Below are 16,041 nucleotides of genomic sequence, written 5' to 3' on the forward strand. Positions count from 1 at the left end.
ATATACAACTTATAAAGTAAGAGTTGAAGGAGAGAAGCAAATTATTTGTTTGGGAAAAAGTAGGATCAGCTGTGTTCCCTCTCTTTGCTCTAGTCCAAGAATGTGGATTCACACAAGCCTATTTAAAATCAAAAAACAAGAAGTCTACTATACAGTGATCAAACTTAATTTTTTAATGTTTCCATGATTCTATATGTCAGTCTTATTATAAAATGGTTTAACCTCAAAATAATGTTATTATGAGAGAACTGCATGACAACACCACCCTACATAGGATCTTCATCTTGAAGCTTCTCTGAGGTTCTAGCAACATCATCTAAGTGTGGATTAAAATGTAATGACAGATGAATGGAGGATGCAGAACATTGGATGACTGAAATATAAGTATCAGAGTCAGTGGCAGAGATTTTAGACCATCTTCTTTTTAGGGCAAGACAGAAGAGTCATCTAGGTTCTAGCAAAGGCATTGCACTTTTTAACAGTATACAACTGAACTGAAAATCAGAGTGAAATGCTGTTTAAAGCCAATAACCGTTTCTCTAAATGTATCACCATCACTGCCCCGAATGTCACTGATACCACACACCACACAACATGCACAAATCGCTATTGCCCAGGTTGCCAAGCAATGTGCTGCATCTGTAGCCATGTACAGAAGTAACACTACTGTACATTCTTGATAGCATCTTTAGATAAAAAAAACTGCATAAATTGCAAAGTAAAAATACAAATCTAACTGTACAAAGAAAAAGTTCAAATTTAAGAATATAACAGAAGTTTTGAGTAGACTAAAAAGCAGGAAGTTTACTCAATGTTTGAGTAGTAAGTCACTGAGAGTCATTTGGTTATACAAAGTCATGCTAATTGACATGAAAGCTCAGCTTAAGAACACGAGGTCCTTCTTAATCACCATTGATGATGATGTCACCAGACCTTCTTCTGCTGGGAATTTTTGATGTCATTTTTGATTCGTCCCTTTCCTATTGTACCCACATTCATTACGTTTAGAAACATTCTTACTTCCACCTCTGTAACATATCCCACGTTCACTCATTCCTCTCCTTTTTCAATGCTGAGAAAATCATCCATGCTTTTATTACATCCTGCATCGAATATTAGAACTCCCTATTGGCAAGCGCCCTTTCTAACTTGTTATCACATCTCCAATTGGTACAGAATTCTGCTGCAAGAGTCCTTACAAAGACCTACAACAGTGAACACATAACACCCATCTTGCGCTCCATTCAGTGACTCCCTGCATCTTACAGGATAAAGTATAAAAATTCTATTAATAATCTGTAAAACTTTGAAAAGCCTTGCACCGGACTACATCAGTAACCGCATCCATCACAATGCACCTGTCTGCCCACTAAAGTAAAGACCACCAATTCTGGCATTCTCTTTGTGCCTCAAACTAACCTGCACTCTATGAGTGACAGAGCATCCAGCTGTAAAGTGCCCAGACTTGAATAACCTCCCTAAATTATTGAGGTCAGGTGACTCAATTCATTCTTTCAAAAAACCTAAAATGCAATTGTTCAGGAAGGCATTTAACTTACCCTAACATCCTGACCCTTCTTTCAGTTTACCCTCTCTATCCAGATGCTCAGTATGATTTGTGTTTGTATCAGAAATTGTTACTTGTTCATGGTTTTCTATTATTATATATATATATATAGTACTTTATTCTGCTTTATTGTGCCTTATTCTTTTCTAATGCTTTGTATATCATATAGTTATCTTTATGTAGTGTTTTATACAGATATTATTTGTATCTAATGTATGTGCCCTGTTGTTCTTTCTGAATTTCTGTTAAGCACTTTGAGAACGGGAAAGGTGTTATATAAATGAAATGTATTATTTTGATTACTATTTTCTATGGTAAAGACATAACATTGTGATGCAATAGCTGTCACCAAGCTATAGCAAATATGTTTGAGGGCAAAAAATAAGAAATCTGCTGGCACCAAGCATAAAAACTACTAATGGGATTTTTTTATTTTCTTTAGGATTTGAGAGAACGCCTGTGGGATATTTCAGATTTTAGAAAGAAAGAAGCAGCGGAGGAGAGAAATAATATAGTAAATGATGGATGGCTGGAAGATCACATGGGAATTTTGGTCAACCATTTTTCATCACTGATGCAGGTATTATGAATATTGTTTCTTGTTCCTGATAACTGCATTGATTCTCCCAGTCACTCTTTTTGGGGAGTTTTACTTTGAGTATTCTTCCCACATCTCAAAGATATACTGTACATATTAGCTAACTGGCAACTGTTAATTGCCCCAGTTAAGTTGTTTGTGTGAGTCTGTCCTGACATGGGCCAACACCCTGATCAGAATCCTACCATTTTCTGAGTTGTACCAAATGCAAGCCACCCTCGACACAAGGTCATGAATTTAATTAAGAAGGTTTGAGAATGTTATATAATGTTTTATACTATTTTTCATGGGTTAATGTGATTAATAAACCAAACAAGTTGTCAGGGAGAATACATGTTCCCTATAAAGTACACAGAATAGTGGTTACTTGCAAACCAGTGAGGGAAAAAATCATATTTGCCTTTTTTTTCAGAATTATTTGCAAATCTACTTTAACTTGCCTAAATAAGAGCCAATATGATGATATCACACATGAAAGGTTGTTAGTAGACAACATTGACAATTCCAGCACTAACTTGAAGAAGCTATCTGTTTAAATGCTTGCACTTGCACGGGTCAGACATTTGGTGAAAACTGTGATTGAGACATATGGAGTGTTTAAATAAAGGTCATTCTTCTAAGTTTAGTACAAATGGTGGAAGTTTTACCGTGTAATAGTCAATAATTGTATTATATTGAATGGATATTTCTCCAATTACTGTGGCCTGGGGAAGTGTGCCTGTAGTGGTGTAAAACGCTGTCCAGGGCTGGTAATTCTAAAACTGTGAGTGGGACTGGTTTTTAATCTTACACACACTCACTCATGCAGATATTTCTGATTGCTTCTGCAGGTTCCTTTAAGCCACACAAAGCCATTACCATCTTCAAAAAGCATAAAGACAAATGTCCTAATATACAAATTCAACTCATTTCATTTTGTCTTGCTTAATGTTAGTAGCGAGCACATCTTATTTGTGTCTAAAAGTAAAATTTGGCTTGGCTGAGTGGTAAACACATGTTGTGTATATTGTACCCTAAAATTTTGCCACATATGTCACTGTTCAGTCAGTCCATCTACTTCCTATCTGAATCTTAAGGTAGTAAAAACCTGGACAAATGCCCGACTTTCCTGCCTATTTTACTGTGCTGTACGGGTCCAGCATTGATCGCCCTTTTCAAATCAAACAGTTTAGTTTTCTCAATATGCTTTAAGCATCTGGCACTCAGAAAAGACATAAAAGTAATGACATTACAGTTTAATTTTTTAATGTAATGCTTTTTTTATCATTCAATACAATACAATTTTTACTGGAATTTCAGTGAATATTATAAGTAATTTGTCCCTGCATTTTCCTCACAATCTCAATTTTGAAGTTAAACAGTTTTTGAATAATATTGGATTGAATGAATTTATTAATCTATTCCACATATCACCTGAAGTGAGAAATGCTTCTTCTCTGTAGGGTTAGTCAGGTTTCTTAGAGGTATAAAACGTGTGTTTTTCTTTTATTGTGTGCCTAGCTCTGACACTGAACTGATATTCTAAGCCATCTATTAAACTACCTAATAATAAAATAAAGTATTTTTTCAGGTAAAGCTTTGCTGTATTTTTAACAAAGATCTCATATAAAACAGCTAGTTGTGTTAGAAGTATAGCAGTCCAAATGATGATGTAAATGTATATTATTTTTGTATACACACAGTTTCAAGTAATTCTTTATTACATTTGTTCACCAATGTTGTCTTTTAGTTTGTTATTCCCCATGCACAATGACGTGATTATTTAGTGGTTTTGCTAAGTGCCAGGTTTTATCTCTGTGACTTTGTGAATGTGGTTATAAGCATTTTCCCAGAATATAAGAGAGTTATAGCACCGTTTTTGTCAGTTAGAAGGCTGTGTTTACATGAGAAGGGCAATGAATGTTTAATGACAGCTGCTGTTATGTGTGGTATGATGTTGTACACCTTTATAATCTAATGAAAAAAGTGAAACGTAATTGTTATACAGTATATACAGAAAATAGCTATAAACCATACAGCATATCTTGGCATATCACTAGAAATAACGAATGATAGAAAGGTCAAAATTACATTTCATTGACAGGCATTAATTTGTAGTTGTTAAAGGTTTTACTATCATCGCATATATTTTGATGAATTTACTCATCTAAAAATAAATAATGAATTAAAAAAAAATAATAATAATTAGACACACAATTTTGAAATAAATCTAGTTTTGGAGATGAATTCATTTATCCCGTTCCATGTTTAATATCAATTTTGAGTCTTTTAGGAGATTCATATATTGTTGTGCTTGCATTTTCAAGTGATCATTCCTAAAGATTATAATTCTTGACAGGTGGAATTAGACCGATTCCAGGATACATCACGTCTACTCAAAGATTACTACAAGGGCATGGAAGGAGTACTCCCTGAGGCCAATCCCGAATTTGCACGCATTCCTCTAGTGGACTTAACGGTGGAGGATACTGGAGATTTAGACAGGTCCAAAAGGTATTAATGTCTCTAAATAATATTTTCTTTATCCTCCTAGAATCACTTTATAATGAATATAGTCGAGTATACACTAGGTGAAAATGTATCATAAATAAATGTGAATTTTAAATTTATTATAGACAACATAAGTCCACTGCATAATTTTGACCTCAAAGGCTGTTTATGCAGTCTAGTCATTGTTTGAAAAATGTTGTGTTTCACTCACTGAGGAAACTACATCCATTTTCTAGACTCTCTTTGTTGTTATAAGGTGCAAGAAGCCAGCATCTATCCTAGCAAGGAATGAGACATTTATGAGTTGCAGGACATAATCTCGCAATCACTTGTACCAGGATACTTTATAGTTGACAGTTGGAGAATGTTGGTGGAAGCTGGAAATTGGTGAAAACTTACTTGAACATGAAGAGAACATGCAAATCCCACAGAGAGGGTTAGCAGATTCAGGAACAAATCAAGCTCCATAAAGATAATGAGGAAACAGTGCAGACTGTTACATCACCAGACCACTTCAATGTGCAAAATATTACAGTAAAATACCAATCTATTTAGCAATAATTGCCTATATTAAAGTCCAACTTTCAGTGTGTTACTCCACAGTCTTTCTATATGAAGATATATACTAGCACCTTAAAAGTGAACATCAACTATTATTGATGAAATACATAGAATCCCACACATTGTACGGTGTTAATCAAATTAACACTCTATGTTGCGTGTTTAACTTTTTAACATATATAAACTTATGTTTTTACTTTTGATATTCCAGCAGTAACATAATCCAAATGTATAAAATATCTTTAACTCTTGATGTTTTTCATTTTTAATAATCCTTAATTTTTCAGCTTCTTATTTCTTATTCACTATTCAAAAGTTTTGTCTTAACCCAAACAGTGTTTCCATTTATTTTTGTTGCATATTTGAATTTTTCCCATATATGAATACTACAGAACTGCTTATTGTGATAATTAATTATACTTATGCCTAATTTCTGCCTGTGTTCACCCTTGATGCTTCTGTACATCTCTTTGAGCTCGTGTTAACAAGGAAAGTTATGTTTATAACAAAATCAATAAGTTTAACGTTCAATCCATCAACCTATAACTTTATATAATGCAATCAATACCTTGCAAAATCACAAGCTATTATTGGTTATCAATATTTTGTTATATTGTGAAATATAATAATTTTGAAGTGCAATAAATACAAAAATAGCAAATAAAAAAGCTTCACTGGCATACAGCAAGAGTACCTTGGAAGTACTATAAAAACAAGCATCACAAGGCAGTATACAATCCATGGTATCAGCAGTATAAATATACAAAAACAGTTTTCAAAGCAATATGAATCGACATAGTAATATTAAGTAATACATAGGGCTATGCAGATCTTGCACACCTATAGCATAAAATAACATAACAGGATGAATTGAAATTTATTGTCAGATATGTGTGTGTTAGCACACCATACAGGAAGGTAATGATAGTAAAATCAGAAATCATGGCAACTAGTAATAAAGAGTCAAAAATTTAGAAGCAGAGAGAATGAACAGGTCTTCAGTAGTCATTATTTGGATTTTTGCATGTTGGATGCTGTGACAGATAGGAGGCGCTATCGCTCCCTTGAACCCTTGTCCAAGACGCCAGACACCAGATAAAAGTCCCAAGGTAGACTATATTTATTCTACACAGTGCACAAAGCACCCTCTCCACCACAATACTCATTAAACAATCACAATACAGAATAATAATAAACTCCCCACCACTCCCAGATGCGTTGCCACCCTTCCACCCAGCTCAGCTCGTCGTCTGGAGTTCCCAGAGTCCTTTTATATTCCCTGACCTAGAAGTGTTCCCAATCCCCAGTCTATGTGATTACTTATCACTTCCGGGTCAGATAAAAAGTCTTCTTCACCCGGAAGCACGTCATTCCCCTTGTCCATGTGACTCGGACGTACTTCCGGGGCGTAAGGCAAATAAACGTCGTTCCTCCCTGCAGCATCTCCTAGCGGCCCCCATGATGCCCTGCTGGTCTTCGGGGCACCTCCATACTCGAGGGAGGGCTCCACCTGGCGTTGTGGGGGTATTGGCCGGGATGAACGGCTGGCCATACATCACAATGCTAAATTTTCCTTCTCTGTTTTCTGTAATCTTGAGCTTACTTGGAGGTGAAATCGGTTCTTCTGAATTCATTTTATAGTACTTCCATCCACACTCTTTATTTGACTTCCTCTGCACTTTATTCCTTTCTCTGTCTTCTTCTGTTCCTTCCTCAGTCAGAAGTTCTTCCCTGCTTCTTCCAGTGATGTCACTCTTTACTGGCACATCAGTCTTTCATCCTCCAGCCTACCCTATTCCTCTACATATCTACCTTACTCTTCTCATCTCATAGCTCTGATCTGTACTTCATACTCTTTTTTCATTGACTACTGTATGCCACATATCTTCACTGTTACTATAATATTCTATCATCAATTCTGAAGGGGTTCCTCTAGATGTCAGAATGTGGAACAGCTCAGAAATCCTGTATGTGTGAGACAACTTAAGTAAAATTACTATAATGTGTGAGAGCTGACGAGTGATGTCACTCCCTGCAGTCATTACAGTTCTACAAGTAAAAAAAATCCATTAACAGACTGAATGAAATGGACTATAACACATGCCTTTTTCTCTGCGCATGTCCCATTCATTTTTCTAGTGCTGCAGGATCAGCTCATTCCGACAAACAGACAAAAGCTATAGACAAGAGTGAAGCTGATGATGAAAAGAAAGCTAAAACAAAAAAGTAAGTCTTTAAATGTTTACGTTATCCACCTTAATGAAAGGACTGTCTGTGTGTCTATCCAATTACTATGTCTTTGAAATAAAATGCATTACTACAAATGTTTGTAATGTGCCATCTGTTGGCATGACAAGTGTGACACATCTGTCTATATATCATGTATATGTCATTTGTATGAAATTTGTAAAAACAGTTTATTGGAATAACAAATGCAATGCATTTTATTACTGCAAATGTTTGTGATGCTCCATCTGTTGGAATGACAAATGCAATTCACTGTATTACTACAGGCATTGCAAAATAAATTCCAGTAGATGTTTGCACTGAAAACATTAACACTGAGGTCTACTTTGATTACTTAGATTTCAGCCTGTTTTAGATGGGTGGCACAGCTAGTACGGGAATAAAAATAAGACTATGTTATCTGAGTATCTTAACCAAGTACTAGCCAGCTCATAACATGCAACCTTGCTTGCATTGTATAATTTATAAATGTACTTTTGAAATGCAAATGTGCAACGCTTTAGTGATGTTACATTATTATAAATAACTTGGTTTATCCACAAGAGTAATTTAGTAAATCTGAAAAGTAAAGATGAAACAGAAAGAAAACCCAGTAAGGTAAACACATGTATATAGTTTTGGTTTGTGCTTTTTTTTTTTTTGCGATTTCGTTTCTATTTTTTCAGGCTATTATAAACCATAGCTGTCTTGACTAAATATACAGCAACTCTAATGCATGAACCAATCTGTAATCTGCAATCTATAATACATTAGGTGTTTGTGGGTTCTGTTGCTGTTAATGCCAGGAGTTTGAACTGCATAATTTTCTGACCTGAAGCACTACAATATTTAATTCAGTATCATTCCTCCATCCATTTACTAAATACATATTTTCCAGTTGAGGGTCAAGTGGAACTGAAACATCCCAGAAATGAAGGTAACAGAACATGAGCCAGCCTAAGACGAGGTGCTAGTGTCTTACAGTGCACACACTCATGCACACCAGGCTAATTTACATCATCCTATTCAAATGCTAGTGAAAAAAATAAGGAAAACTGCCATAATCTGTGTGTTAGTATGTACAGTCACTTGGTATGGTTTAGCTTGAATTAATTTAGTCTAGCTAATGTAATGATTTTTTCACTCTATTTTTGTAAGGTGTTTTGTCATGTTAGGGTTCCAGGGTGTCCCTGTGCTCCCCTTTACACTCTTTATTAGGTAAATCTTAACAATATGTCTTAAATCTTATACTCTTACCACACTTTCAGGTACTGTGGTTCAGCACTTTCTCCTTTCCTTTTTATAATGTATGGTTATAACAACAGGCAATTAGAGTAAAAGAACAGGCAGGAGAAAGCGTTACACTTTTATTCATTTTGTATTGTAGGTAATATACCCAGCATATTAAAAAAGTACAAATGTAAGTGCTAGCAAACCATATAACGTGATAGTGCTAAATGTGTAATTTCAGGTGGCACATAAACTTGTAGTTGCACTCAATTTTGTTTCATAGCAAACTCATCATCTGCACAGGGTCCAGCAGCCACCATGGCTGCCATGATAGAGATGGTTTCTCAAGATTGAGAAATAGCGAGACAGAGAGTAGAAATGCAAAGAGACTATAAATGTATACCAGTTCTCGTCACCCATCTTTGACCAATGGCACACTGTGGTATGGAGTGACCCTCCTGATTCAGTGACTAATCCTAATCAGGCACAACAAAGAATAAGTGTCTCCCAACTTCAAAGTGTCTTGAACTAGGAGTCTCAAAGCACGTAAATCCCAATAAGTTCCAAAAGCACTTCAGAAAAATGCCCACAAGACAAAGATATCATGTCAAACCCTGTCTAGTAATAAGGGCGACAACCACATTTTTATAAACTAAAAAGTTTATTTTCACAAAATGCTTTTGGTGATTTGAAAAACAATGAAACTCCATGGAGCCCAAAATCTTTAAGGCAATCCAATGCAAACAAGTCACAATACAGTAATCCAGAAACTTAATCTAACACAGAGCACAATGGTCAAAATTCCAAAGGCACAAGCACAGCCCAAAACACCAAAAAAACTCACCATTCTCAAGCATGGTTTTAATGAACCATCAGGAACTCTGGAAGACCCTCTGGATTTATAGAAGGGAGGATAGTTCTTGATGCTGATTGGGAGGTAGCAACACCTTTTGAGGGTCCACCCAAAAACACATGGAACATAACTCCGGCAACTGATATGCACAAATAAAAACAAAAATATAGGAATGATGTATATCTCCTTAGTCTTTATGTGGCATCAACAACCTTTGAAATCTTGAACATGTTTTATCAATGTTCGTTATTTTCACATGCCCACTATAAGTAAAGCCATTTCAGTTCATATGGTATCTCATTATCCTTGATTCAGAAAGATTGTTTTCTGTATTGTAAAGAGGTTTGTTAATATACTGATAAATGTTATATCACAGCATCCATCAAAGTAAAGTACATTATCAAAATGAACACCAAACAGATGGTTATAGTTGACTGCCATAGTCATATGACACATCAACTCTGAATATATGGGCACTTTCCCATCTTAATTGAAGGGAAACAAAGTGTCCAATTAAGCAGTGCTTATATAAAGTGTAAGAAAGGTTCACAACCTGGAAGAAGTTTCCATGTTTTCAGAACCTGACATTCCATGTTGATTTTTGAATTGTATGTTTCAGTCACATTATCAGATGTATATATTTACATAATACTCATAGTATTTGTACTGTATACACATACATTGCACCTCTGTATTTGTTATAGAAAGGTGTTTTTGTTTCTTTTTCCTATTTATTCTTTATTGACTATTACCACTTTAATTGTGTTGTCTTGTGTTTAATTGGAAGAGCATGCAGGGTAAGATTTTTGTTGTACAGTGTGACTGACTCTTTACTGTGCATATGACAATAAATTCCCATTCGCATTCTCAACCTAGCAAGTGAGACATGGCACTTTTTATTTAGCTACATAATGACAAAGATGCACACTTTATGAAATGGTAGCACAGTTTCATTTTTCAGGCTCATTAAATCATAGCTTCATAGCAGATCTATCTAAGTTTTGGCCAACTTTGCTAAATAAAGATTTGTTTGCCAAAAATTTAAGGCAGTGATAATTGTTTTTTTCAGAATCCCGCTACTGTCCCGAAAATCACAGCCATCTGATCAAAATGGAACAAAAGGGAAAGCACAACCTGTGAGCACCAAAAATAAAGATGAACAATTACTAATGGATATTTGGCAGACAGCAATGTCATCAGTATCAAACATGGTGAGTTTTACTATAATTTGTTTATGCTCAAGTAGAAAACCTATACAAGACACTTTCTAACATTTAATATCATTTTCAAAACTAGAGCATTTAATCTACAAGTACTTTCATTTTCTCACTGCTTGAAATAATGTCATAGTTAGCTCTCCCATCATCCCCTATTTTCAATGGCCAATCCTTCTCACCATTTGTACTGCTTCAATAAATCCTATCACTTCATCTGCTATGGCCAGTGATGCCTCCACCTCAGACAGTCAATATGCGCTGTCTATAACTAATGACCAAGTAAGGACACAACTGAGGAGGCTACATACTTGAAAATTCAGGGGACTGAATAAAGTCAGTTCTTGAGTTCTAAAAGTGTGTTACAACTTTGTGGTCTCCTCTGTTACCTGGTCAGTCTGTCATTAAGGCTGTGAAAAAAGCTCCACTGCTGTGAAGGTCATCCCGTATTGTTCAAGTTCCAGAGTAGGTAGGTATCTCTTCACATATTGACTTTAGACCAATGGCTCTTATATCCCACATCATGAAGATCTTAGAATGGCTGACCCTGCAGTATATAAGTCATCCTGTGAAAGGCCACCTTAACCCACTGCAGTTTGCCTATTGGGAAAAGATTGAAGTTGAAAATGCAGTTATCCATCTGCTCCACAGGGCCAGCAGAACCACAGTTTTTGAGGCTCAGGAGACTGAGTCTCTGATGTGAATGTGAGCAACACTGGAGCAACATAAGAAACAGTGCTGTTAACTTTTATGTTCACTCTGTACATCTCTGACTAGAAAAATAACACCATGTCATGCCAGAAGGTATCATGTTGATGCTGTACTAATATGGTGCATTGACAAGTAGAATGAGACAGAAAATAGGAATCAGGTGGAGAACTTTGTTTATTAATGCAAAGAGAATTGTCTGCAACTCACCATAAGTAAAACCAAGGAACTGGTCATTGATTTTCACAACCTCAAGGAAGTTGGGCATTGCTACAGGTATTTGAGGGCCCACAGCAGTGACAGGATGGATGCTTCTCATATCACTGAGGAGCTATATAAGAAAGAGCAGAACAGGCACTTTTTTCTTAGGAGACTGGGTCCTATAATATCGGAAGTGACATCCATAATATGTTCTGTAACTGTGATGGTCAGTGTGGCTTTCTGTGCTGTAGTGTGGCATTAGTGTACAGGTAACATCACTTTAAGAGAGACTCACAAATTTAACAAGCTGATTAAGAAGGCAGACTCAGTTGTGGAAGAGAATGAAAATAAAACTGATGGCCACCATGAACAATGTTGCACATCCTTTCTCTTACACAGTAGCATTAAGTACCTTGAGCCAACAAATTGGTCAGCGGAAGTGGGTCAAGAAATGCAACTGGTGGTCCTTCACACCTACAGTAATACACCCATATAATGCCTCTGTGTGACTGCTCTCTTATCATTAGCCATGGCAGAATTTTTTGTTCTTTTTTCTTTCTTGTATGTGGTTGAGGTGGTTATAGTGGTTGTTTTGTATAATATTTCTAGATCTCTTGAGCTTCTGTAAAAGTTAATGCAAATAAAGTACTATCTATCTATCTATCTATCTATCTATCTATCTATCTATCTATCTATCTATCTATCTATCTATCTATCTATCTAATGTAAGATAAGAACTGACTACCATAATTAGAACAAAGTTAAAATTCTTAAATGTACTTCACGATCAAAAATGTTATCATTGAATGCTTTTAGGTCACGAGTGAAGCACAGCAAAGAGAAGCTGAAGAGGCTCAGGAACAGCTCCAGAGCGAGGAAAGAGAAAGGCAAAAAGCATCCCAAGCCTCAGCTGCAGCTGCAAGCGCAAAAGACAAGAAAAAGGCACCAAAGTCTGCTAAGAAGAAAGGTTATTACAGTAGAACAATGGAAGCATCTATCTATCTATCTATCTATCTATCTATCTATCTATCTATCTATCTATCTATCTATCTATCTATCTATCTATCTATCTATCTATCTATCTATCCAGGATGCATTTAAAAGTCATGTATGTTTTCTTATTCTTCATTAAAGAAAAGGCTTCTTTAAAGTATGCAAGATTTGTTTAACAAAATTTTTAGCTCAGTGTTATTGAGAAAGTTTTTTTATTTTTAATAAATTTGCAAACATCTCAAGTAAACTTTTTTCACATTGTCATTATGGGTTATTGTGTGTAGAATTCTGAGGGAAAAATGAATTTAATCCATTTTCGAATAAGGCTGTAACATAACAAAATGTGAAAAAAGTGATGCGCTGTGAATACTTTCCGGATGCACTGTATATAAGCATTAAGACCATTTGCTGTGACACTCCAAATTCTGGTCAGGTGTATCCTATTTGCCTTAATCATCCCTGAGATGAGTCTAGAACATGACTGGAGTCCACCTCGGGCAAACTAAGTTGGTTGGACATCATTAAGTAAGACACACACTGATGTACCTAAGGTCCAACAATTCACACTGCATGTCAGGACAAAAAACAAGCCTGTGGTGAAGCATAGATTAGGCAAGGGGATAAAAACATTTTAAAAATTTTGAGTGTTCCCAAGAACACAGTAGTGTTAGTGACTGAAACAAAACAGATTTGAAACTCTCAGGACTCTTCCTAGAGCTGGCTCTTCTGGCCTAACTGCATGAACATCTGAATAGCATCACCTACAATGTAGCTGGCCTTCAAAAGTGATATAATTTAGGACTTTTGAAGTGATTTAACTTTTTGTTCGATATGTAATCACATATTTCATATATAATCAGTCCAAGGCTGATAGATAAGTTTAAAAAAGATTGCTACATAACGTATATTGTTGTAATGTTGTTTTATGTTATTGAAGCTATTTTTGCAGAGTTTTATGAAAATGTCCTGACCTTTAGTTTAAATTATAAATGTTTCATGAATCTATTATGACATTAAACATGAAACTATTAATGACAATTAAAGCATTTTTTCCACAGGAGCTCCAAGTCCTACTCCTCGTCCTGCCTCATTTCCAGCTGCAGAACAGAGTGCTGAAGAGCTAAAAAAGAAGAGGAAAAAAGAAAAAATGAAAAAGGAATATTATGGTGCTCTTCAGCTTGAAGGTAAAAATGCAGTCCTTCTACTCCATAATTTTGTATAATGACAAGAGGGATACTGACTTGCTAATAAAATGTTTATACACCTTATCAACATTTAAATTCTAAAGGGGGAGAAAGAGCACAAGCTATTTCTAATCTATTAATTTCTACCTCCACAATTGTAAGTGCCAACACAATAATAGGCTTCATAGCATTAACTACCGGCAAATTTAGAAATTAAGGTTAAAGCTATTGTATGTAATAAGGTACTACCTGAATATAAGACTATAAAATGCAGTTTTTAATATCTGGAAAAAATTTGGAATTAAATTGCTTAGAGATCTTTATATAGACAACATCTTTGCATCCTATAAACAATTACATTCCAATTTTTTTTTTTTTATATATATTTTTATTAATTTTATTGCCATCCATACAAAGCAATCAAGTTTTTACAAAAAGAAAAATTGAGTTAAGAACAGATCGATCCCCACCCCTGAGAGAGAGAGAGCAAGCCAAACGGCGTAAAATTTAAGGCTTGTAAACATAGCTAAATTAGTAAATTCTCTGTGTTTTATGAACTTATTTTAAAATATTACTGATTAGATCCTGCCAGGTTTTGAAAAAAGTCTGTACGGATCCTCTAACTGAGTATTTGATTTTTTCCAATTTCAAATAATATAACACATCGGTTTCCCACTGACTTAAAAGAGGAGAGTTTGGGTTCTTCCAGTTTAGCAGAATAAGTCTGCGTGCCAAAAGTGTAGTGAATGCAATCACAATTTGTTTGTCTTTCTCCACTTTAAGCCCCTCTAGAAGAACCCCAAACACAGCTGTTAATGGGCTATCTGAAAGGTAATTAAAAAATTTTGTCCAGAATAATGTTACATTCCAAATGTAACTTTCCAGCTACACATATCTTTCACTATCTTCAAATTAGAAACTTCATTAAACAGAACCTGCCCGGTTTTCCTCATTTTGCACCCTCGTCCATGCTGGAAAAAATATTTCTCAATTTCAAGGACTTAAACACCATCTCTGCAATATATAAAAATACTAGCAGAATACCCGCGCTTCGCAGCGGAGAAGTAGTGTGTTAAAGAAGGTACGAAAAAGAAAAGGAAAAATTTTAAAAATAACGTAACATGATTGTTAATGTAATTGTTTTGTCATTGATATGAGTGTTGTTCTCATATCTATCTATATATATCTATCTATCTATATATATATATATATATATATAGCAAAATACCCGCGCTTGGCAGCGGAGAAGTAGTGTGCGCACACGCTCTGGCTGCTCGACTTTTGCTGGGAAGGAGACCCCTTTTGTACACATGTTCATGATATCAAAAGTCTAAGCGTTCTTTGGAGGTAATTCATATATTATATATATAGCAAAATACCCGCTACTGCAGCGGAGAAGTAGTGTGTTAAAGAAGTAATGAAAAGAAAAGGAAACCTTTTAATAATAACGTAACATGATTGACATTGTCATGAGTGTTGCTGTCATATAAATGCCTGCCTAAATAAGTCACCCTCGCTTTGCTCTTACTTTTTTACCGTTCATTTAATCATGGCTAGTGGCGGAAAACTTATAAAATGGAAGGAGGATGGCTTTACCAAAACAAATATTGATGGCGAATCGATTATTCATAAAGCTTGAATTGGTGATCTGTTTTTCTGTGTTAACCTCATATTTTTTCATACTTCTTCTCAAACTAAGGTGGTGCGAGGGTAAAATGAATCGGGATACGGTGATCAATGTAATCGGTGTACCAGGAAATCATGCATTGACAAAAGCTCCCTTTGCTTGTAATGCAAAGTGTGATTAAATGCATTATTTTTTAACGCGTTAAGGAGCACATGCATCGAAGCTTCTCAGCTGTGCTTGTGCTAAGAACGAAATGAGATGAATGGGAGGGGTGATGATGACGTGACTCCCCCACCCGCCTTAACTGTCAATCCCCACAAACACAGTCTCTCGGAATTTGCATAAGCACACCCCTTCACCTACAATTTTAACTTAGTTACAAAGTGATCAAAACTCTCGTTTATATCCTCGTCCTCTCATTAAACTTGTATCCCGCATTCCCGTGGGCATGTGAAACGCCAGCGGTAGCCTGTCTATGAACTTAATTTAAAGTTTAGGTTTGCACCTTGCTTTCTTTCCGAGGTAGCAGGACTCATGAATATGGTAGTATATGTCACTCGCTCGCTTCTTATTGTTTTTCGCTGCCTTC

At 35.6% G+C, this 16,041-nt stretch overlaps 1 protein-coding gene across 1 annotated transcript in view; it reads left to right on the forward strand.

The window, feature by feature from the left end:
• Nucleotides 1-16,041, forward strand: part of spef2 (sperm flagellar 2) — a 159,825-nt gene that overhangs the window by 108,506 nt on the left and 35,278 nt on the right. Inside the window, exons 24-29 of the mRNA XM_039750519.1 lie at nucleotides 2,010-2,147; nucleotides 4,504-4,658; nucleotides 7,356-7,442; nucleotides 10,595-10,736; nucleotides 12,465-12,615; nucleotides 13,700-13,825. Of these exons, the coding sequence (XP_039606453.1) occupies nucleotides 2,010-2,147; nucleotides 4,504-4,658; nucleotides 7,356-7,442; nucleotides 10,595-10,736; nucleotides 12,465-12,615; nucleotides 13,700-13,825 (799 nt within the window). The remainder of the gene's footprint in view (nucleotides 1-2,009; nucleotides 2,148-4,503; nucleotides 4,659-7,355; nucleotides 7,443-10,594; nucleotides 10,737-12,464; nucleotides 12,616-13,699; nucleotides 13,826-16,041) is intronic.

Source organism: Polypterus senegalus, chromosome 4 (genome assembly GCF_016835505.1).
Source record: "Polypterus senegalus isolate Bchr_013 chromosome 4, ASM1683550v1, whole genome shotgun sequence".
NCBI classification, from domain to species: domain Eukaryota; kingdom Metazoa; phylum Chordata; class Cladistia; order Polypteriformes; family Polypteridae; genus Polypterus; species Polypterus senegalus.